The sequence below is a fragment of the Molothrus ater genome, chromosome 1 (genome assembly GCF_012460135.2).
Source record: "Molothrus ater isolate BHLD 08-10-18 breed brown headed cowbird chromosome 1, BPBGC_Mater_1.1, whole genome shotgun sequence".
In the NCBI taxonomy this organism is placed as follows: Eukaryota; Metazoa; Chordata; class Aves; order Passeriformes; family Icteridae; genus Molothrus; species Molothrus ater.
In genome coordinates this window covers 15,070,659-15,095,211 of record NC_050478.2, presented here as the reverse complement: position 1 = coordinate 15,095,211, position 24,553 = coordinate 15,070,659, and the positions used below count along the sequence as shown (strand labels likewise).

Below are 24,553 nucleotides of genomic sequence, written 5' to 3'. Positions count from 1 at the left end.
ACCATAAAAACCTTTTTTGAATTCTGGGCTCCAGGAATGAGATAAGACTCTCAGAAGTAAGAGAAATGAGTGAGAGCAGCCATAAGCGACCCAGACCCTGCAATAAAAATAGGAAGCAGAGTTCTTTGTCACATCCCTGCCCATCATGCAGACTGCCTGCTACCACACTGGGGAATGGGGAAACACAGTGACCCTTCTCACTTCTCCCATGATTGTAAGACAAATTCACAACTTATTTTTAGTAAAATGAACTGACAATTTAATTCCTTCCGCTGTCCAACACCATTTTTCACTGCTGACAAGAAAAAACTGAAAATCATCCAAGCCCTAGGTATCAGAGAATCATTCCAATTCATCAGTAAAATTAAGGACTTATTAAACTGCCCTAAAAAAAAACCTGCCCCTAAACAAAAGACAGGGAGGAAAAAGAAAACAGTCAGATTCAGATATCTGGCGCTAACCCTGTGTGAAAGAGGCCTCACTAGCACATACATTCCCCCGTGCACTGCGTGCTCCAGATTGCAAAGCATGTTCCAAAATACTGGGGAGTGAGACATAATCTAAATTAATTTTTAAAACAGCAAATAGTTTCTGTGATTTTTTTTTTCACTGAAGTAGGATTTACAAAGTCTTCTGACAAGTGTAAAACCGTGACTAAATTTAGAGAGCACGTTTAAATGGACTAAAAACACACAGATGCTTTTGTTGCAAGGAATCTATTTTGTAAAATAACTTAATTTTAAATTCTAATATAAAAGCTTTCATGTAAGAAAAGTTGTGTTGCAAAAGACACAAATAAATTACCAGCACACAGTACACAGGAATGTGTAATGGCACTCTTGTTATACAGCGTGAGGGAGTTCTGAAAACCTTGTCAAACTTCATTAAGAGGAATGTTATGCTTATTCAAAATTACTAAAACATTCCAGGCTTTTTTGACTGTCCTTTGCAATAAAGCAAACCTATTAGCAGTACATTATAGCTGAGATGGCAAGAATTTGCTAATGGTTTCATGCTGATTAAGCACCAGGCAGTGAGCAGTGCCCAGCCCTCCCCCATGCTGCTGAATTCCAACTCCGAGCTCAGCATTCAGAGGATCAGCTGGAGCCACCATCCTTTGGAGAACGTTCTCATTGAAACTGCAAGTGTCAAAGTATGGCAGCACTGTCTGCCAAGCTGTCAAGGGGAAAAATGCTTTAAAGGACAGGTATGTTTGCTTGAGTATATAGCAATGCTCTGCACATGAAGCTGTTCTTGAAAGCTGGTGTTCATCTGCAGAAAACACAGGTGGAATGGAAGCTGAACTTTCTGGGAGTCTCAAGAGAAAAATTAATTAATAATTAATGTATTTTGAATTACTGGATACACTAATACTTGGCTGTTGATTTCTGTGTTGTTTTTCAGCGAGATTTCCACTGAGCTCATATAAAAAGGTGAATTATGCAAGTGCAGGCATTGTAGGAGCTCTGGATTCCAGGTCCCACGAGGGTCTGTAGAGTAACAGTGCTGAAAGCTGATCAGTCCACTGCCCAGAGAGCCTTCAGCAGCACTGCTGGCAGTGCCAGAGCTTATCCTGCTGGATGACTGTTAAGATTTTGCTGTTCAGCCAGATTTAGTATAACAGCTATATTAAAGATAAAAAGCTTATTGGGAAAATTTAAGTGCCTGAATAGGCTTTAGGCTAACATTGCTCCAAATGCTTTTGTCTTCACAAGAGCAGTAATTGAGTATGGAGGGTGATTAGCTCTATCTCCTAAATAACACTTACTGGAAGCGTTAGCTGTGCATTTCTGATTGCCACTGAAATGGGGATTAGAGGACAGGCAAACTATCTGGCACAGCAACAGCGCAGCAATCATAACAAAAGCTCCAGTGAAGCCTCAAGATGAGCCTTGCAGCCATAAATCCCCTCAGAGGAATGCAGGGAGATGTTAAACTGCTAAATTCTGCTGAGAACACCTACTTTCCATTTTAGCATTTGGATTCATCTATTTTGAGCAGAAACTGAAGGTTTATGCCCCCTTCTGCCACAGCAGTGCAGAGGTTTGGGCCACACTGGCTGACACACCATGACAAAATGCATCTGGTAGCTGCAAGAAGTTACAAGTATCAATTTTTTTATAAAGTCACTTGTCATAAATCATGCCTTTATTGATATGCTTAGCATGATGCATTAATGAGAAGATCCTTCAACGTGAAGAAGATTCAGACCAAGAAGCTGTTTGATATGGCTTTGATGGCTTTTCATAGGCTTCTTTCTCCACATAAACCTTCCCTCATAAAGACCAAAGCTTAAAGATTACACAAAAACCATTTTCCACACTATTCAAATTCTTTAACATATTTAACAATTTCAGCTAACAAGTAATGTTTTAAATTAAAATTAAGCATCATTCTCCCACTTACTAATTTATCCCATTATTAAAATAGATAATCTAAAAATATTTTAAAAATCTAAATCCATTATCACCTGGCAGATTTCAAAGAATGGTCACCATATTAGACTTTCCTGTCTTTAAAACCCACTAGTCCCTGTATTAGATTTGCCTTTATTAAATCTGTATTCAGATCCAGTATCCTCTCACATGTTTACTGTGTAACACTGAATATAATTAGTGGGTTCTATGACAGACAGCAAGACTTTTTTTACAAGGTGCAAGACAAAGTCACTGTATAAGGACTTAGAGAGGAGATTACAATTTCATTTTCAAAGGAGTCTTTGGTATTTTAGGACACTGCATTTCTTTGGAATCCTCCCTGTCTCCCAGCATATTGGAATGGGACATTCACCAGCCTGCCCCTTAACGCAAAAAGAAATAGATGGGAAAAATACTTAACATTTATTTTTGATTTTTCCAGTACTTTGCATGTGTTTTGTGTTTAAAACTCCTCTGACCAGGAAAAATACCTCTGGTTTTGGCACTTATGGAAATGAAGTTCACAGCTCCACTAGAGAAGTATTTTAAAATTAAATTCCCATTATAAGTTGGGCTCTTAACAGGCTCTTTATATATTGTCACCTCCAGTATACATAAGTATTTGGCTGTTTAGTTTGCATGTTGAAATTTCTAAATAAACCATAAAAATCCCACATATATTGGCATCTGTCATTTATACTGGAGGGGAGAGAGATATAAAGAATTAAGACAAAATGTCACAAGGGCTTCTAAATTCCCAAGACACTGCCTCTATTCTCAAGACAATGTACGTGCTACAGCACACAAGCAAAACTCTGAGTTTTTGTTAGGGCTGCTTGAACCCCCTCAATCTCATGTATTTTAATGACTTAGGACAAAGAATGCCTCCTATTACATCACTTATAACATTTCTTTCTGGTAATGAAGGATAACAGAAAGCCAAGTCTCATGCCAGAGAAGACATACAGAGAATATTAGGTCAAGACTTCAGTTTAAATTTTTGCCTTAAAAGACATAATAGGATGAGCAAAATAAGTGTTATCAGTTAGCATATTTATATATTTATATGAGGTGTTTCAAATTTTGAGCAGAGCAGGAATATTGCCCTTGATAGCTGTTTAAGACCACACAAAAAAGAAGCCTGTACATAACTGTGCCATGGTGCTTCTAACATATTTTTCATTTTCAAATTTAACTGAGCTAGAACAGGCTGTGATCACTCCAGTTTTAACACTGGGATTCTGTTTTGCAAAAGTATACTGAATAGCAGGAGGAACATTTTTAGGAATATATCCAACCCACTGTCCCTAACTTAAAGAAGTTAGAGATTTTTTAAGATCACTTTTGAGGGCTTTTTAAAATGCTAAAGCCAAGTACACAATTGTACAGACTTTTCTCAAAATTCCCAAAATAGCCAGCAATAGACTGTATGTACTGCTTACAGCAGAATTAAACAAAGCAATAAAATTCTCACGGGAACCTCAACCAGGTTGCATCTTTTTTTTCCCTCTCTACAACTACTGAAAATAGAAGTATTTGTTCTTTGACTGTATTTCTTAGTCTGTTTCTCTCTACTTGCAGACAGTTTGTTGGCACCCAGTGTAAGGACAGAAAGCATGAAACACTCAGCCATGCATTTCTGCAGTTTTTCTTCCTCTTTATTTTCCTTAGACTAGCAAGAATGTCTTTCATTTCCAATAACAGCTATTTCTGCAAATCAGTATCTAGAAAACGAAGTGTACATTTTTCACTGAATTTTGTTTCAACATGAAAATGTTAAATTAACTTCCACTTTAAATGCAACTTCCACTTTACTTCAATGCATATTAAACCAGCAATTTTTGTTCCAGATTTTGTTTAAGAAGATATAAAAAGACTGAGTATTTGTGGAATTTTATTTACTTTATAATTCTGAGGCTGCACTCAAGCAGATCCATCCATACCAAGGGCAACACAGAAGGCTGGCTCGGGGCTCAAGTCACCATTTAACATTTAACATAATACTTTGAGAAGCAAAGCAGCAGTTTATGGATAGACAGTAATGATATGAGAGCAGAATAAGCACACACAATTCCTGAGACCATCTATGGGCACAGAATTTAAATACAGCCCTTCAAGCTACTTTCCTCAGAAATTGATTGCAAAGAAAGAATTTGTCAATGTAGTACCATCTCAGCACAATGTTCACTTCAATTGTTTTAATAAACAGCACACCAAAGACCTGCAGCAGCTGGAAAAAGCTGTTTTACAGCCCTCACAATGCTGTACAGGGAATCATCAGTTCTTAGGTTTGGACACAATCTGCTGAGGCTTTAAAGATTTACAAAACAAGAAAAGAATAAGAGTTCAGAGCTAGATTTTTAGCATAACACTCAGGATTTGGATTTTTCTGGTTTTCCATAAAAGAAAAAAAATCACAAGTTTTTCTAAGTTGTGCTCAAATGATAGTTACAGTAGCAACTTCTGAACTAGCAAAAAGCAAAAATGGATGCAATACAGTTTTTACATATATAATTAACTGAAAAGCAAGCAAAACTTAAAAATAAAATTTACACCTTGGTGGAGCACAACCCACAACTTTGTGAAACACCGAGACAGGTCTCTCTTTGAGACTGAAGCATGGAAGAACAAAAAGAAAAACTATCTCAAGTTGAGCATCCCTCACCCTGGGTCTCCTCAGGCAGTCACATGAGCACGACCCTTCAGGCTGGCAAAGGCAAGAATGAAAGCAAGGGAAGAGGGAGGCTGGAGCTTTTACTGGGGAGGCTGCAGTGGGTGACTGTGAGGAGCTCAGTGAGCAGAGGGACAGAGGGACAGAGGGACAGAGGGACAGAGGGACAGAGGGACAGAGGGACAGAGCTGTGTGACCAGCAGGCCCCTGGCAGGGCCACGCTGCCTCTCCCCACGCTCCTGCTCCCTGCCTAAGGCAAGGCAGCCACAGAGCCTGGCTGTGAAAAGCTCTCCTGGGAGGAAGCACTGCAGGTCCCTGGCATAGCTGGTGGGCACCAGCAGCATGGGGGAACACATCCTCCAGCAGGAAAAGCACACAGCCTCAGGGAAGCATGAAAATGCCATTACAAGTTAGAGTGCAGCACCCAGGAGGGATGAACACAGCAAAGGCACAGCCAGGACAAATGGACTTATCTGGATGGCAGAAAATGACAGTACTGATGAGTACATCTCCTGAAGTTGTTGTGAGAAAGCTTGAAGTTGGTAGTCACACTATATGAGGTGCAAATCAAGATCAAAGGGCTATCAGGAAACAGAACAGCTGCCCCCGTTTTTTTATATCTCACATATACAGAGAACATGGGTACATAGATATACACCCACACACATACAGAGTTCCCCGTGCCTAAAGCACAGTGCAGCTATTCATGACAAGCAGCTATTTTAGCTTTTCCAGTTGGATGAAGATACCCAAGAATTGACAAGGATAGTGCCAAGCATGTTGATAAATCTTCAGTGGTGGGAGCTGGGGGAAGGAGGGAAATACACCTGCATTCAATTTCAATAGGAAAAGCAGTCAAATCAAAGTCACTCAAGAACTTCATTTACTGTTGCAACACTAGTGCAGGATGAAGCTTTTACTAAATACCTAAAAGACTAACAATAGTTATGTGCAACACTTTCTGTAACATTTCTGTAGTACCATGAATCGTTTCCAAACAATATCCTGGTGATCTTTCAAGCTCTCTAGAAAATAAAGGAACAAGCAATATTACTAGATATGTTGAACAACCAGCTGAGAGTCCAGAAAGTTTGCTAACTGTATTTTTGTTTTTATCAGACATAACATTTTATTACAGTATTGCATAAGCACACTTGTTGCCTGAGTCCCATCACATCAGTGACAGTAAAAAGGCAAGTGTGTCCTCGAGTCCTTCACATCTGCTGACTTTGCACCAGAGTGTGACTATCCAGGCTGCCATAAAGGAGCTCCTTACAGGCCAGTGACACACTCATGACAACACTGCCCAGGCCAGCACCACCACCTCCCTGCAGCACTGGAAATAAATATTTGTGGAGCCAGGTGGTGATGGGAGCAGCAAAGTGATACAGCTGAACGACAATCCACAAAAGCAAAAGATGGCAACTGTGTACACTACACGCCAGCAGAAAACAGACATAAAACTCTGCTCTTCAGCACTGCATTTAAACAAAATACAAGGAAGTTACTTAAATTTAACTAGATGATCTAAAGATCATGCAGAAGCCTTAGGTAAACTAATTTAAAAGGGAATAATTAAAACTATATTATTTAAATTCAAAATGTAATACGCAATTTCAGATTTAAAATAGGAGTCCAAGTTTCTAATCATTATTTTGATTATAAGCAGAAGGTGAAGCCAGATAATTTAACATCAAAACTCAACATAAGCAATAACCTAGATTCATTCAGACAGCTGCTCAACTTCTAGCCTTCATTTACAAAACTTATCAGATGGAAAACTAGAATGTATTAAAATACAGACTCCAAACATCTATGCCAGTCTTCACAGCATCATTGTACACAACCTCCATTGTACACAATCTCAGTCAGAAGAGTTTACGAACTCTTAGGACAAACTATCAAAAGATGGGGGGAAAATACATCAAAATTACCTCCTTTTCAAGATGAGAGAGGCCAGCAACTGCATGTTATTTCAAATACAGAAACACCAAGAAATTTGCATTCTGTATTTTCATTCTGCACCCTTTCCTACTACTGACATTCTCTATGCTTGTTTGAATGCCTCTCTGCACTAACCTAGCACTTTCATATCTACCAGAATAGAACTACAACCTAATAGAAACCTACTGTTTTTCCCAAGAGCTAGGTCAGAAGACCTTTTAAGATAGGCTAAATTCAAAATTTATACAAATATTCTAACAGTATGTTGTCCAGTTACTCACAATCACAGAAGTCATTTGAAAATCCTCAGTTCTTACTATCCTGAAAGACTGTTTTGTCCAGAGGTATTGTCCTCAGCTTAAGAACAAAATCCCTATAAAGGCAAAACCCATTTGTCTCTATCATTTTTAAAGCAAACATACCTGGCAAGGCATGTCAGAGACTTATCAGCTGCTTGGGTACTAGATATGCACAGATTTTGCTTGCCTTTTTTTTAAACACAAATGTCTACTATTCCAGAGAGCTGCCTAAAAAAAGGGAAAAAAGTGTTTTGCATTTTATTCTACAGAGTCATACGTTCCCTGATGTTTTGTCACACTGCTGTGAAACAAATGATACTTTCTTTAGGATTCTACAGAATAACAGCACCTTTGTTCTATAGGCAAGCACTGCAATATTCAACAACTGCCTAGACTGTAACCAGGTAAAGACATAGCAAAAGCAATTGTTTGTACCCAGAGTTATGTGAGAGAACAAGAAATGATCAAATATTCTCAAAACAGTCTCAAGCAGAGTTTTACCTATTACAGTCCTTTCTGTGTCTGGTGGTTCCCTACTTCAAATGACAGAAGCACTGCCAAAGAGAAAGCAGCTGGAGATGCTGGGGACTTGCTCTTTCAGCTTAGGCAGCAGTGAGACAAATTCCTTTTCCTAGGGCTGCTTTCCTTTTAAAGCATTTACTCCACCATCCCTAAAGACTCTGTCATCACCCTGAGGTGATGGCACCTGGCACGAATTCAAAAGAAAAGGCAGGGGACAGCATGCACCAAAACTCACACATTGCACACTAGAAATTACTGCTTTTCTATGTAAAAACAGAAAAATCAATTCCATATTATGACTGTTATTCCTTAGGCAGTGCAGCTTGAGCTTCATTTGAGCTAGGAAGTAATTCTACCAGGATAAAAGCCACAGGTTTACACCTCTAAATCAGTGCCTTCAAAGTTCCACTTCATCATTTTCTGCATGAAATTAGGGTAAATAGGGGTAGAAGAGTCAAAAGACTGTGTTGGCACTTGCAGAATTTTGACAGTGCACTAGATGTTTGTTTCAAGTCTGAGAGCACAACACAAAGCTGCATGTACCAAGCAGATCTGTAGCTTACTGAGCTGAGCATTCCAACACCAGTATTAGAACAAGCCACTCAACTAAAACCAACTTGTCTCACAGGTCGTGATTTTCTGACAACTGCCTCACACAGATAACAGTGGTGCTTGCTGTTTATTTTTTTAAGGAAGCTCAATCTGATTTGCAGCAGGGATGTGCAGAGGAGCATATGGGACGTCGGCAGTGTTTGTGAACACAAGGGTTGCTCATTTTAGGGCACCTAAATCCAGATTTACTCACCTGGACCGAGAGGGAGAACTATCAGCAACCTGAATTACATATTAAAACTACAGAGGCTGAGCTGATCACAAACAGCAGCACTGTAAAGTGAAACTATCCATACCTATTGACACTGCCTAGGGAAAAATAAACAACCCACATACACAAAACCAGCCAGGAAAAATATTCCTTAATATTATCTGTCCAGAACCTTTGAGTTATTAACATAATTTAGCAATCATTTCAAGCTGTTTACAAAGCTCTAGCAGCAGCTATCGAAATCCCGGAAAAAAATATTAAAATAATGTTTTAGAAAACTCCTTAAATTATAAAGCTTTTAGTTCCTTGTCATTGAAAGTTATTCTTCACCTCATTATAATGTGCATATTTCAGTATTTAACATCATTAGAATAACAAATGCTGTTTTTAAGAAGGTAAGAGTCTAAAGGATGGTACTTAAAACATAATTCAAGCTACATATCACCATGAATCTGCAAACATGCTCAGTTTTATTAAGAAAAAAATCTTGCATGCTTCCTTCATACTGTCAAATTACTCATCTCTTGGACAAATGAATGAAATTAAAAAAATAACATGAAATTTTTTATCATAAAAGCAAACTGATTTTGTGGCCAGCAAAACAGTGATAGCCATTTATTTAAGAGGTTTAATGTTTGACCAGCAAGGCACTCTAACACCAATAACCTGCCACCAGTCTTTCAACTAAATGACAAAGCCAAGAACACCAAGATCTCCAGAAGATATGCTGACATCCACAGAAACGGAAAATATTTTATTTTCCTGACTAAAAAGTTACTGCGATCCCACAGAAATTGCAAAGGCAAGACAGAAAGAGCTCTTTAAGATCTTTACTACTCAGAATTAATCAAAGCAAAACAGCCATCCTAGTGATAATCCCCTTTAGTGCTTCACAGTTTATGCAATAGTCAATTACTAAAGAGGATGAAAGACAGAACAATCTTTGCAAATAGGTCACTGTCTATATTTATAATGATTAAAACCAACCTGCTGCTAAAAGTAACTTTTAATAAGCATAAAAATTCACATATAGACAGTGCCATGTATTTACTCCTAAATACATTCTAGGTCTCCCATGACAAAAGAGGAGGTAACATGCATCAGAAAGAAAGTTATTTCCCATAGGTTATCCATTAGCATTGCCAAAAGCAGATTTTAATTTCTGTCTGTAATTTTATCATAAAGTATCATCCTCAAAGATATCACCTAAACATTCTTAACATGATCTCTGAACTTATCCGACTCTCCCTGTCTGCACACCTTCTCTCTCAAAACTCGGTAAGAAGGGAAGCATTGCCTAAGGTGCTTTTTAAAGACCACTTTTAATGTCTTCTCCTTTTGCTTCAGCTTTTCCTGCCTGTTTAGGCATGCCTGAACATGTAAGTCGTTTTTTTTATTCTTTTTTTACTTCAGAACAATTACCTAGGTCTCTGCTTCTACTGCATACTGCTCAGACATCCCATCTGCTTCTTTCAAGTACTGTCCATATCTGCTAAAGAATCACTCAGAACTTTCCTTCTTCCCCATATCCTTGGCCTCCCTGAGGAATACTTTTGCCCTTTCCTTGGGATCAGAGGATGACACCTGACACCATTTTCCTAAAATTTTATTGAACTTCATTGATTCTCACAGCTTTGAGTACCACCATTGTCTCAGTGATTCTTACACCCAGCTGTGCATTCACTCAAACCATTTCATTCAGTTCCAATTCGAGTGCAGTTACTGTCAACACCAGAGATTTAAATCTGGTTAAACTGAAGCTTGTTTCCTCTCAAGCCCTACTTCCTCTAATTACCTCCAGCCTCCCACAGTTCAAGTCCATAAACTAACCTATGGTTCTTACAATGCCTTATCCACCAGAGTGGCAAACAACAGTTGTCATTTCTTTGCATAAAATGTCAAAAATGTTCATTATCCAGTCCTGATGTTTCTCTCTACCAAACCCCTTGCTACATCTTCATTAGCAAATACTTCTGCTCACACTGTCACCTCTCTGTCCTTCACTTCACATATTCCATCTGCTAAAAAATCCTTCCTTTTTGCATTACTTTGGAGGCTCTGGATCTTCCAGTATTTCCACAGCCAGCAAGCCTATGACTTCGAGACTGTACAGCTGCAGAACCAGCACTTCATTACTGGAAAGGAGGAGGAGGATAATCTTCTGAGAATAATGTAACCACTTCTTAGAAAGATCTCACAAGAGAAGCATTCTTCTATATCTCATAGATTTGTACTCAAGGATAGTGAAAACACATTGAAGGTCAGGCTAAAGCTGAATGCTATCACCTTAACACCACGAAAAAATTACTGACATGAAGGCATTATTAAGGTAATTCTAGCTTCTAATCTTACAAATTTAAGAGAAAACACCTGTAGCTTAGAGTTTATTATAATGCAGACTGCATAAAACTGAACTCCACAGCAGGCAGGGGAGGGAGAAGCAGTCAGTCTTGTGAAGTGAAATCCTGTTTGTGCGTGAAAGCCAGGAACTTGATGTTCTCACTACAGACTAAGAGCAATAAAAACAGCTTTCTGAGCCATTACTTTCTACACAGCTGATTTCTACTAAACAATGCTCATTATTGAAAGAATTCTAAAAAAACTGCCAAGCTGTTCCAGTGAGGAGAAGGCTGGCATTCTGAACATCTAGACTGAGCTAACGGTGACATCAGTTCTACCACTGCTTTAATCCCCACGGCTACTAAATGTCAAACATTTTCATTGTATTTAAAGAGCTTGCAATTGTGCACCATGAGATTAAGTTACAAAATAAGGCAAACTGCAAGGCATAGCAAGCATCCACACTCTTGTTGCCCAAGATTCTCATAATGGCAAGTGAAACTGCCAAGCATTTTCCACAGCCAAAATGTCGCATTTTTAGCATTTGTTATTCTTAAACACTGAAAACTCCCCCCCTCCAGACCTCCCATAACACAGTGTCTACAATACATGCATTGCTGCCCCACTCAAATATAAATTTATAAATCAGTTGTAGCATTGAATAAAGTATAAGGGGGAGAGGGAAGAATGGTGAAAAGATTAAGTGTCGCTGCATCAAGAGGCACAAAGTCCAGTGGAAACTGAGCTGCAGCCCATATATTTATTATTGACAAAAGACACCCATGTAATATTAATTCCATCTGCTTTAGAGAAGGAAATGCATCAAATTATAGTCAACACCGAAGAAGGAACTGTCCTACCATGTAATATAAATTCTAATGTAGTAAACTATTTCAAGTAGGATATACTTTCTAAACATTCCTTGGTATTTTCATAATTTGTTTGGCAATTGATTAATATGGCCGTAACATGCCAACACACACTTCTAAAATAAATATCCAGTAATCACTTTATCGTGCCAAGTTCTGAGTGGTTCACATCAACTACACTGAGCTAGCGCAGTGCTATAAAGAAAGTGCAAGAAAGTTCATGGATTCTCACACTGCATAGGAAAGATATTACTGAAAAAATTAAATTCAGTAATCCCATTCATTCCACAATATTTGTGGGAGGGGTGATGAAGTTAAAACTAACATAAAATATACAAATATTAGAGACATGATGTCCCATACCTATAGAAACTCTGAATATCAAGAGTGAGGCCAAGAACATAGTAGGATATTGAAAACTACAGATTCTACATATTACAATAAATATACATACACACAGTTCAAGACTCTGTAATTCACCTAATCAATCTTGTATCTTTAAGATCTTCCCATGTGACTTGTTCCTAAGCAGCTTTGTCTTCATTGTTCCTTATTAGCAAAGTACTGATTCACAGCTCTCAATGGTAAAACTTTTCACATCTAAGTTAGCATCAAGTTTGATTTGAGAAACTCTGGTACTCTGAACACATGCTGCCAAGTGGGATTTACTGTAACAATCAGTTTTTATCCAAGCAAAAACAGTTTCACACTATAGATTAAGTTCTAGAGTAGGGAGCTTTGAACAGAATTTAACATGTCCCTAAAGAAAGATGGGGAAGGCAAGTGTGAGGTGGGGGAATTATCTACATACACACATATATAAATATATAACTATGTGTATGCACACCAACATCACTGGTTTAAGAGCAAACCTGGATCGCAACAGACTAATTAACTTGGTTACCCGTACCAGAAGTGACCTGATTAAGTCAGAGTTCTAATCTTTTGATGGGGGTGGGGGTTGCCTGTTAAAAAAAAATTAAGAAGTGAGCAAAACTGCTTTACCAAGGACAAAGGCCGTCAATGCTCAGTTTTGAACCAGAAGTAGGAGTACATCATTCCTGAGATTCTTCCATACTAATTAACAAACTCACATGTTTTGAGTTTTAATCCAGAGTAAAGTTGTGAGAAGCAAAATTGGCAGGGCTGACTCATTAAAACAGTCTACAAATAAAATGATCAAGCCAGAAATTCAACTCCATATAAGACTTAATGTAATTAAACCCATCAAGACATTCATTTACAGTTCTTATATTATCTATACACACTTAGGGAAAACTGAGAGTAACTTCAGGCCAAGTCATGAGGAGTTACAGCAGTAGGCTCCCTTCCTCTGAAAGAAAATACAACCCAAATTCCATGTCATATTAAAACAATCTTAATATGGAAACACTATTGTTCTTTCTTTAAATCACAGAATAATGTAAATGAATCAATTCCCATAGCACAGAAATTCTGCAAGAACTAAACACATGAACTGTTCCGATTTTAGTAACAATTTCATGCTGAGAGAAGACATTTTTATTTGAACAACTGGAAATTTTTGGGAATAAGTCTCAAAACAGTAGCAGACAACTATGGCAATAACAAAACAAAACAAACCAGACATGGTGGCCATTTTTCAGCTTACCTGCACTTGTTCTGTGGAACTACTACTGAGTTCATCTCCAGACTCTGAATCTTGGTGAATTTTTTCTGAGCCTTCTCCTGCTGAATCACAAGATTGTTCATGCAAAAAGCTGGTCTTCTCTATTTCCAAGAACTCTGGGCCTGGGAAATGACCCATGGAAATGGTTCTAAACTGATTGGAAACCTTGGGAGATTGCAACTCATTGTTAAGTTTTCCATTGTTCTGGGTAAGGTCCAGACTCAAACCAAAAGTTTGACAGGGGCTATTGTTCGGTCCCAGATTTTGATTGGCATCTCGAACTAAGCAAGACACTTGAACTGGAGAAGATTTTCCAAAACTAGAAAGCTCTGGGGACTTATTCACATTTTCTGTTGATCTCTGTAATCCATGTGTCAACTTCAAGGTGTTATTTGGCAGCATGCTTGCCTGCTTCACAGGTGGCATCAGTGCTTTCCGGGGTATTTCCTTCACATATTGAGCTGGCACATAAAAGGGTTTGGAATTTTCGTCTCTTTTGACTTGCCACCAATCATCATTAGTCTTTTTCACTAAGATGTATTTCTCCCCTTGCTTGATGACAATTTTCTTGTCCTTGGCCTCATACTCATAGTCATACTCCACTTGAATGTAAAATTGTCCTGGAAGCATCTTCCCACCCTTATCAGCCATTTCTATCTGAAAATATTTCACCTTTTCAGACAAAAGGTAAGCGACATTCTGTTTCAGTGTTATTTTCCTGTTAATGTTCAGAGCTGTAAGAAAAAAAAAAGGTATATGTAATCAAGTGGCTGTTTAAGAGCACTTTGGATAAAAATAATTTTGAAGAAATCCTGCCTACTTAGACTAATTGATGGGAAAATGCACTATTTTCAGATATCCTTCTGAGTGTTGAAATAGAAAATCAGTAGAACAACCTAGGTCACTGATTGAACTGTCCTATTCACAAGCCTCCTGCTATCAAGTGGCTCATTAGCTTCATTAATTAATTAGTTATTGCTTCTATTACTGATTAATATTGATTGATCACTGGGGATTTGGTGAGGGGACTGATCTGAGTCAATCGCTTGCTTACATATAAGCTTAATTTCTTAAATAAACTGTTAATACACTACTTTTAATCAAAATATTCCAAAGAAGACTTATCTACCTCACAGAAAACCTGACGTAGCCAAATGTTTACAGGCTAGATCTTAAAATGCAAACAAAACACAGTGACACAGTAACAAAACAGGACTATGAACCAAAATGGGTAATGAAATAATTACTAATACATGAAAATTCTGAAAAGCACTTTTCAGCATCTTTATAATCCAGACAACTGCCACTGCATCCACACCCACAAACAAATTCTATTTAATCAAGTAGCATCAATGTCCAAATTCATGGGTGGGTAAGCATTAGTCTTGCCAACTTGCACTGAACACAATATAGTAAGCTAACATGAAAGGTAGGATTTTTAACCTTGAAAATCAAAGCATGTAAGATCTCCATCATTCACACAGAAAGTAGGAGAATTCAAGTAAAATGCTGCCATATTTAGCCTTATGAAGATTAACAAATACATCTTTTTATTTTTAAATGCACATTTCACAAATGAGAAAAGTTATGGAGAAACTTGCAGCTCTGCAAGTTAAGACTTTGTGATGAGATTTGTAGCCTTTACCCTGCCACAGAGTGGAACTAATGCAATTCCATGCAGGCACACAATTGCAGAGTGAACTCAGCTGCTAAATGGGACTAAGGACAGAAATAACAACAGAAAAGAACTTCTGGGGAGATTTAAAGAAGCAACCACTAAGGACCATTCAATTTTCTTTTGCCATTTCTGTTATTTGACCTGAGCCTTGAAAAAATACATTTGGATCATAACTCAGAGACAAAGTAGAAGGTAAAAAGCTCAAGTATTACACCAAGACAGAAGTGCCCATCTTTAATCTGTGTCCCTCTCCCACAGACCATCTTATTTTACTTCCAAGAAGCATTTCCTACAGGTAATCAGGAAGCCATCACTGTTTTCAAGGTTCCACACAGAACCACAAGGCCAGGTTTACAATTTTATCAGACTTGACAGAAGGAATGATGGTACCACATTCAACAAAGCTGACAACAGGAACACAAAGCAGTAGAAAAGAATGCCAGGATTCTGGTGTTTACTCTCTACCATAAAATAGTACATTGACATTCAAAGTCTATTTACAGCTTCGGTACAAAACAACTTGCTTACCTGCTATTCTACATAAATAGGTGTTTTTAAGTGCAGCTCTGCAGTTGTTTAGCAACAGCAGCAGAAGGTAAACATGAACAAATTGCAGCTATTCCCACTCTCTTCCCAGTTTTGGAAGTTCTGCCATGCAAATGCTATTTTTTTCTTCTTTGCAAACCTGACTCCTTCCAACACTTCTTCAAAGCTGCTATCAACCCCTTTCACGGCTTCCAGGTCAGACACCAGAAAAATGCAAGTCTTACCAAGCTGCAGTCTACCTCAAAGCTCTGTTACCTCAAAAAGCTGAACCATAGGACAGGGATCCATTCAAAAGCTTTCTCCCACACAGAAACCAAAGAGAGAACATAAGCCTCTGGTTTCCCACAGAACTAAAAAAATGTTTAAAAGCTTGGATTTTTCATTCCTTTTTTGCTGGTTCCATATGACAACTTATTGAGAATGCATGGTTAACATTTTTTTAAAGCAGAAAGGTTCAACAGGTTGCATGCTATGCTTAAAAAAACCCAAAATTTTGAATAATACAAGTTAAATAAAACAGAACTGCTATAAAAATAGCTCTACCCACTTTTGAAGTCAGTTTTGCAGCCTAATCCATTTCAAAAAATAACAACAAAAAAGAAACAACAAAAATAAGCAGCGCAATTTTTGGTCTTTCATCCAAGCTGCAAAATTATCAAGTCAATAGCAAACATTTGGTAATGTTGAACATATGATTAAAGAGAGACAGGCTGTGTTCAGCCAGAATACTAAAACAGATTTACAAACAGATCACATCATCATGATCGAGCAAGACTCTAATTCTCCTCCTCAACCCAAAAAAGCAAGAAGTATGTATGGTATAGGTGGGAAATTAACCCTGAAGATCAGCAAACTACCATGCCTTGAGTTCACAGATTCAAATGAATTAATTTTTGTTTTGCTTTAATTTTTTAATGCAGCTCTTGTGTCACAAAAGGTAGACTGCCTGTACTCTCTGTGCAGCCCAGGGGACAGGTAATGGTAATGCCCTTTCATGAAGCTGTCTCACAGAACACAGTTTAAAGAGCCACAGGAGCCTTGGTCAAACCTCTGCTGCAAGGGGCTCACAACAATGCAGGTGTGAATGCACAATATTGACACCTGGAGTACTGACTTCACTGTGCTACCAGCCAACAGCTGAAGTGGTACAGCTGCTCAGCCCTTGTAACCTCACAGTATTTTTATTCCTTACCATTTACCTGCCATGCTCGATGGCATCCACACTGGTAAAGAAAGTTGAACTGCTCTAATTAGAGGATGATAAGTATGAAAAATCATTTACTTCCACAGAGAACATCTGTAAGCTTTCATACCTTAAATAAAGTCTCAGTATCTGAGATTTTACAAATCTATCTGAGATCACTAACAAATGGCCTCACTAAGAAAACCTATGTTCATGAACACCAAAAAAGAGACTCAGACCTCGCTTTTCTCCTGGTGAAGAAAACCCCAATCGCTACTGGCAAGTGATCTAAGGTGGGTCACATCCCCACTTGGACACACAAGCCACCATTTCACGGAGCATTCCCGCTGTCCCACGGGAGCGGAGCCTGGTGAGGGCAGGCAGGGCACCGGGTGCGGCAGAGGGGAGCAGGGTTCTCACTCCACACCGGGGCAGAGAGATGCCTTCGGACTCCGGCTGCCATGGAACCGTTCCCATCTCTTACTCAGCGAAGGCTGACTAAGGCTGCCAGCCCTGGGTGTTCGCAGAGGTCAGCTCCTCCCTTCCCCCCTCCGCCCGCGGGCGCGCCCCTGCCCGGGCCGGCCCTGCCCCATCGGCTCCGCTGCTGCCGGTACCGGGGGCCGGCCCTGCCCCATCGGCTCCGCTGCTCCCGGTACCGGGGGCCGGCCCTGCCCCATCGGCTCCGCTGCTCCCGGTACCGGGGGCCGGCCCTGCCCCATCGGCTCCGCTGCTCCCGGTACCGGGGGCCGGCCCTTGCCCCATCGGCTCCGCTGCTCCCGGTACCGGGGGCCGGCCCTGCCCCATCGGCTCCGCTGCTCCCGGTGCCGGGGGCCGGCCCTGCCCCATCGGCTCCGCTGCTCCCGGTACCGGGGGCCGGCCCTGCCCGCTCCGCACTCGGGGCTCCGGGGAAGTCTCCCCACAAGCGGGTGCACACGCAGCACCAGGGGTTCGGCATGCCAACCCTCGCCTCTAGCTACATTTTTATGTGCGTCCCCACAAAACGAGACTATTTTTACCTAGAGCCGATGTGACAGCTCCAATCACCCTCAGCCAGGCAGGGTTCGGAGAGCTGTAGGTCTGCTCAGAGCTCAGCCTCTCCTGGAGCAACCTGAACCCTGCAGCTGCACCCTCACCTCCTCACAGCATTCAGTCTTAGCTACAGAATGGTGCTCTCTCGATTGATCCTGAAGTCCATGGAAATGCTTGAAAGAAGCACGGTCCTAAGACACAGAATCATAAATATGATCATATGTGATACACATATAGTATGCTCATGTATTGTATGAGATATGATCCCCTACATGTATTGTATGAGATATGATCCCCTACCTTCAGCATTATCAAGACTGACCCCCACCCTCTCTTTTGAAATTATCAGGCACAGAGCATTTACTTCTCATCTTCCAGAACCAGGTAAATGAGTCTTGGGAAATAACCTAAAATACTTTTTGCCATTTCTTTTATTTTCCTCTAGGGAAGGAAAAAAAAAAAAAGAAAAAAGCCCTTTCTGGGGACAGGGAATTGTTACTTACTTTCCAATACAAGCGGATGATAAATTGTTAAAAATGCTACTGAGTACTAACGGATCGCTTTAAATTTCTTTGTGTGACCTTGTTCACAGTGTCCTACAAAGCAGCAGCAGTTGACTTGTGTAATCTTTTTCCATTTTCAGCATCAAACTCCATCCACTACCGAAATGAACCCTTGCGCAGTGCTGATACAGAAATAAACTCAATTATGAAGGCTAAATTAAGATAAATTCTTAACAGTTCAGGCCAGATGAGATACCCTGGCTACACCTCAATAGATTCCATGATTCTGCTTCTCCCTGGGCAGTTTTCTTAGGGGTTCAAGCTGTATCTGCATGACCACTGCCTGGGAGAATGATCCCTGGTCAGACTTCAAACCCATTCGTACCTTTCTTCCCAAGGGGCACCACTGCTTGTCCAGCACACCTGACTCCACAGCCAGTATTCTCCTGCAGACCAGCGCCTGCAAGAGCCACCCTCTGCAAAGCACGCATTGAAAGCGTGCAAAAGTTGCATACAAATAGAGGCAAATGGAAACGACAGATATAACCAAAACACAGACAACTCACAAGCTCTATGAAAACAAGCTCAGCCCTTCGCTCTTTCCTCAAACACACTTCGAAATCGAGCACTACTCGCAAGTAAACTACCTACCCGGAGCTCACCCGTCTTTAAACGCTAGAGGCATAATAAGCAACCATTTAATAATTGCCCGTGACTCAGAGCACTGAATAAGCGATGCATTTTAAACAAGTGTCAGGACAACTTTTCAGCGCCGCTGCAGCCCGCGCCCCCCTCCCCCCGCTGGCTCCCTCCCTCCCTCTCTCCCTGCCAGCCCCGCTCGCTCCTCGGTGCGGGCTTTTGTTAAGTTGTTGACTGCGAGGGCTGGCTATAAATAGCGCGGCTCGGCCGCCCCGGCCAGCCCGGCCCAGCCACCCCAAGTTACCGCGCTCAAGTTCACACAAGGGCGGCAGATCCCCCCGGCCCGGCGGGGGCGCCCGGGAAGGGCGGCGGGGCCGCCGCTGCCTCCCTTTGTCTCCCGCAGGTGAGCGGGCGCCGCTCGCACACGGCAGCGCGGGCGGCCCGGCCCCACCGCCCGGCAGCGCGGCCCGCGGCGGCGCCCAGGTGCGGAGCTGCCTCCCGGCGCCGCCGACTCGGCGCTCCCGGCGCCGCCCGCGGAACGGAGCCGCCGCCGCCGCCGGGGGCAGCGCGGGGCGGCGCCGCCCGGAGCCCCGGCGGGCGCGGGGAGCGCTCCGCGAGGCGCCCCGGGAGCGGCAGGGCGGCCCCGGGGGGCTGCGGCCCCTGCGCCGGCCCGGGCGCGGACGATCCCCCGCGGGGCCACCCAGCCCTGCCCGGCCGTCCCGGCGGCGGCAGCGCCGCGCTCGTCCCCATCCCCGTCCCCGCCCTCCCTCCCCGGCGGGCCGAGGGGCGCGGCGCAGCCACCCACCTGCCGCCCGGGCCCCCTCCGGCTGCGACGGCTCCCGCTCCGCTCCCGCCGCGGCCCCGGCGAGTGTCGGCTCCGGGGCACGGCGGCGTCACCGCGGGTCACGTGCCGGGGCGGGCCCGGGCGGGGGTGGGGCGGGGGCGGTGCCCGGGACCGCCCGGCCCCCGGTGAGAAATCGGCGATCGCACCGGTCCGTCTGTCCGTCCTGCGGTCCGCCTCGCCGTGCGCTGCTGGAGCGCTCCGGTGCGGCGGCTGGAGCGATGCCAACAGCTCCCGAGTGATGCGGTGTGTGAAACACCCAGGCCTTTCTGTCTGAAACGAACAGAGGGAAAACAAAAACCACGCACCTTCCTCCCTGCAAACAGGGTCGGTCTGACTGCTTAATAGACTATACCTGAAGAAACCACATTTTTTAGGTAGTTGCCCAAAAAGAAATAATAATAAATAGTCCTTGTCGTTTATTTCGAGTTAACTTGCTTGGTATCTCTTACTATATTAAAAAAGTTTTCAAACATTGTTTGAAAATATTTAGGTGGCCTTCATAGCATTTTCAAATTGTAAGTAATCTTATCTTTCTCTTTGAAAAAGCAGTATCTGGTTCTCCTGGTTGCAAAGATAACCTTGAAAGCACGAACTGACTGTAACTGATACAGCAGTATCTGAATGAATCTGTAAACAGCCTGAAACAATGGCATGGAGATGTGTAAATTGTCTGCACTCTATTAATCTAATGAAGGATAATGCTGGTCTAACTTCTTCTTTGACTATTTTAACAGACGGAAGGAGGAAGGAGACAGTAAAACCATCAAAAGGTGGAAAGAACAGGTTTGCTGAGGGAGGGACAAGCAATGGGAAAAGACCTGAGAAGTGCCCGTAGGAGAGAGAAAAACAGACTTTAACTGAGGAAAAGATGAAAACAGCATCAATAGGTTTAATTGAAGATATGGACATATTTTCATATGGAATTGCAGTCCATCTTGAACTTTCCATATTGATAGTTCCTTGAAATCTCATGTGTGTTATGCAAACAAACTGGTATACACCTTAAAGTTTCTTCTTCTCAGGCCTGAGTGCTTGTGAGAATGCTCCCTTGACACCAAGGATCATTTGACTTTGGGCTGTCTGTTCACAAAACATAATTATTAAAATTCTGTTGGTGCTGTAAGACTGATAACACTGTCACACCCATATTTTCAGCAGTTATTCACAGGGTCTGAAAAAAACAGACTAGACACCAGCATTTCTATTGTAAGGGAAACAACATCTTGTATGTAGATATCCATTATTTACCTTTAAAAGGCAAAAGAAATGTGTAAAAGGAAAGTAGTTTTTTATTCATGTTCACTCTTTTGTACATTACACATATGTGAAAAAGATACAGAGTAATTTTGGATGTTTCTGTCTAGTAGGATTCTATCTGTATGCCCAGTTTTGTGGTAAAAAATAATGTACTTGGAACACTTAGGTACTGCTGAACAAGCTGACTGCATTCTACCTGCTGACATGCCTGAGGTGTATATAAAAGCATCCCAAAAATCAGTCACAGTAACCACATTGTAATTATCCTTCCTTACTGCCAAGGCTTCACTAGAGTGCTGCAGGATATGGCATTAGTGATTCAGTCTGAGGCACTCTTCCCTCTGAGTCAGGGTTGAACCAATGGTCCCACATAAGATCAACAGGCATAATAGAGCTGAAGGTGCCAGAAGATATGTAATTTTGAGTCCCTGCCCAAGTGCAGTCATGAAAGATTCCACATTGCAAATAAACTGTCCAGCCCAAGTTCCAATTTTAGTATCTGTTGCGTATTCTGCCGATGAAGGATTTCTCTGCCCTTTCACTGGAGTAGAAAGAGCTAAAGTTCACAACTTTTACTCACTGTGACTTGTTTTTCCCAGAGATGTAGGAATGCTGCCATACTCATACCTCAGATGGAACTACATGTATAGATTAGTTGGAAACATCCAGTAGATGTACTGACCTCACAAATCCCAGGCTGAAAGAACTGCCAGCTGTAATTGCTTTATGTAGCACATGCGAGCTATGGTAGAGAGTGCAGGACTCAATTCATGTACCTATTGTGTTCTGGCTGTTCTGTACCATACCTTGCACACAACAACATCAGTCTCTCTCTTTGTAAACTGGTTCCTTATGAAACATCAGTGTTTGAAGTGTCTATCTGTTCTATTATGCCAAACCTTCAAAACCTTTGTCCAAATTTAGCTGTGTTTGCCAAAAGGGAGTTCCCTTAAAGGTGGTTAAGCTCCCACAAGGTCTGTGGAAGCAGTCAGCCATATAGAGGTGGAGAAGAATCTAAGTAAGAAAGTGACATCATAAACACTGCAATTGTGGAAAAAAAGATGATAGTTACTATCTATGATAAAACACAAATCTATAGAAAACAAGCTTCACAGTTCTGAAAATCCAGTCTTGAAAAAATCCATTTCTGGTGTTTGAATAAGACATAGAAATGTTGCTTTCACTTCTCAGATTCAAAGTTCTCAAGTAGTAGTGTTATATGTATAAAAAGCTGAGCCTATTCATTTTGAAGGTGAAATTGCCATATTTTTCTTTTCTATTTTTTTCCTTCTGAGTCTATATCAAATCTCTGCAAGTTCAGCTGTCCATTATTTTATGCCTCAGTCACAGTAATTCTAGATGTGTGTCATGTTTTAATTAATTAGAAATGCGTATCTGAGAGTGGCTGCTGCCATCCTGTTACTCATAGTGCCAGAACTGGTGTTAGGTAACCAGCAGAAATGTGCTGCTGAAAACGTGATTGGTATTAAATCTGGGTTGTTTATTCATTGTTTGCCACCCCTCCTTACCAAACATAATCTCATTATGAACTGTGTTGATTCTTTCTTTTGGAAATGACTAAGAAGGCAAATACAAAAAGCTTTGTCACATCTAACAGGCAGATACTGCAAATATCCACCTTGCTCATTTTACTGTTTCCTCAAGTTTTCACTCCTTTTTAGAGACCTTGTCCCTTTTTGGTCTTATAACCTTAGCAGTGATATGCTCTAGAGAAACCATTCTGAATTTAGACAAATGCACTTATTTCAGCCAATATTTTTGACATAAATAGAATATATTTTTATTTTATTTTTAATCCTACTTACAAATGTATTTTATACAATGGTTCATCTTGCCTGATCTAAAACACATTACCTGGGGCATCTCCTGTGTAATGCTCCTACTCTCAGTTTTTTGACAGCTTCCAGCCTCTCACCTCTATCTAAAAATACTCTTACCACCTACACGTAGACATACAATCAATTCCTTCTTTCTGTTCTTTCTCTGTACTACAAAAGCACTTTTTCACAAAGTGCAGATGCTGTGGGCTTTTTGCATGAACTTGTCAATTTACTCCCCATCTCCTGACTCAACTAATAGATGAGCCATTTTTATTTATATAACTGTGCATTAGAAGGAAAATCAATTGACAAGGGAACAACCAAAGTAAAGACTATAGAAAAAGGAAGCCAGATTTCTTACCAGCTCAGTAAAGAACTTCTTTCACCATGACACTACAAAGGAATTTTCTGCCTTAAGGAGGAACTTTTATCTACAATTCAGAGAAGATGATTTGTTGTACTGTGAAAAATCAGCAAGGAATTTGTAAAATTTTTCCATTTTGCCAGCAGATTATTTTTGCAAATTGTATTAGGCAGAATGGACAGTGCCCAACACATGCTTTTTCACTCTGCTCTGTTTGTTGGCCACGTCAACATTGTGATCTTCAAAATTCACATCTCTCTCGGAGCATCCAGAGGAAGCTGTAACAAAAATTCAAACATACCTATTGTTTGTATTTGCAGTCTCAGTTTGCAAGTGAAGGACATTTTTTTTCAGCTATCTGATTGTCAGCCTTACTAAAGAACAAAGTGAGATTTGTTTTGGTCTAACAGATCTTTTGATTCTGCTCTTGCCAAGATCTGGTTCCCTACTCACCTGTGTAATTAAACTGTTTATCACCTTTCTTTTATCAAGCACAGGATTCCAAACTGTATCACTTCTGTGTGGAGCACTAAAATATACCTCTGAGTCACAGCACAGAATTAAAAGTGGAGAAAAGTAATGAATAATTTTCTGACTGAATAGCTAAAGCCTACAGCAGATGAAGGTGGACACTTCTTTGTGCTACCTGGACCTAAGACCTTTGCCTAAGCTAAATCTTAGCCATCTTTGCACAGCTAGTCGTGTCTTGATCTCATCGTGGCTTGAGCTAACAGGCAATTAATCCTTCTAATAGTAATATCTATTCTTATAAACCTATAATTAAAAGTGCCCATATTCAAAAGCACAATGTAAATGTCCATTTATACCTTGGAGAACTAAGGATAGCCCCACATAAGTATCTTTAATTTCTACATACCTTGTATGTTTTCTAATGAAAAGGAAGGGCTGTCTATCAACCACTGGTAAGCAGAATCTAAATAATACATAGCTTTGCAAAAAGAATTAAATAAAATCTAGTGTGATAAATGTTTTACTCATGTTGAAGTAAATTTTATTATACTGCACCAAATTCAGGCTTAGAGAAGATTCACAGGGGAGTTTCTGGTTGCTCAAATCACAGCAGTTCAGAATTTACTTCAGTGCAAGGGTCTGGCATGACTTGGTAAACAATCCAG

The 24,553-nt window shown here is 41.0% G+C and overlaps 1 protein-coding gene across 4 annotated transcripts in view; it reads right to left on the bottom strand.

The window, feature by feature from the left end:
* ARHGAP12 (Rho GTPase activating protein 12) overlaps nucleotides 1-19,998 on the bottom strand; it is a 75,242-nt gene extending 55,244 nt beyond the window's left edge. For 2 of the 4 annotated variants that reach the window (XM_036401167.2, XM_036401180.2), the window contains exon 1: nucleotides 13,516-14,264. In XM_036401167.2, coding sequence (XP_036257060.1) covers nucleotides 13,516-14,184 — 669 coding nt within the window. In that variant the 5' untranslated portion in view covers nucleotides 14,185-14,264. Of the gene's footprint in view, nucleotides 1-13,515; nucleotides 14,268-17,956; nucleotides 18,020-19,916 lie in introns of those variants that run through there. The other 2 variants (XM_036401188.2, XM_036401174.2) reach the window with 2 other exon arrangements.
* Nucleotides 19,999-24,553: the final 4,555 nt, after the last annotated feature.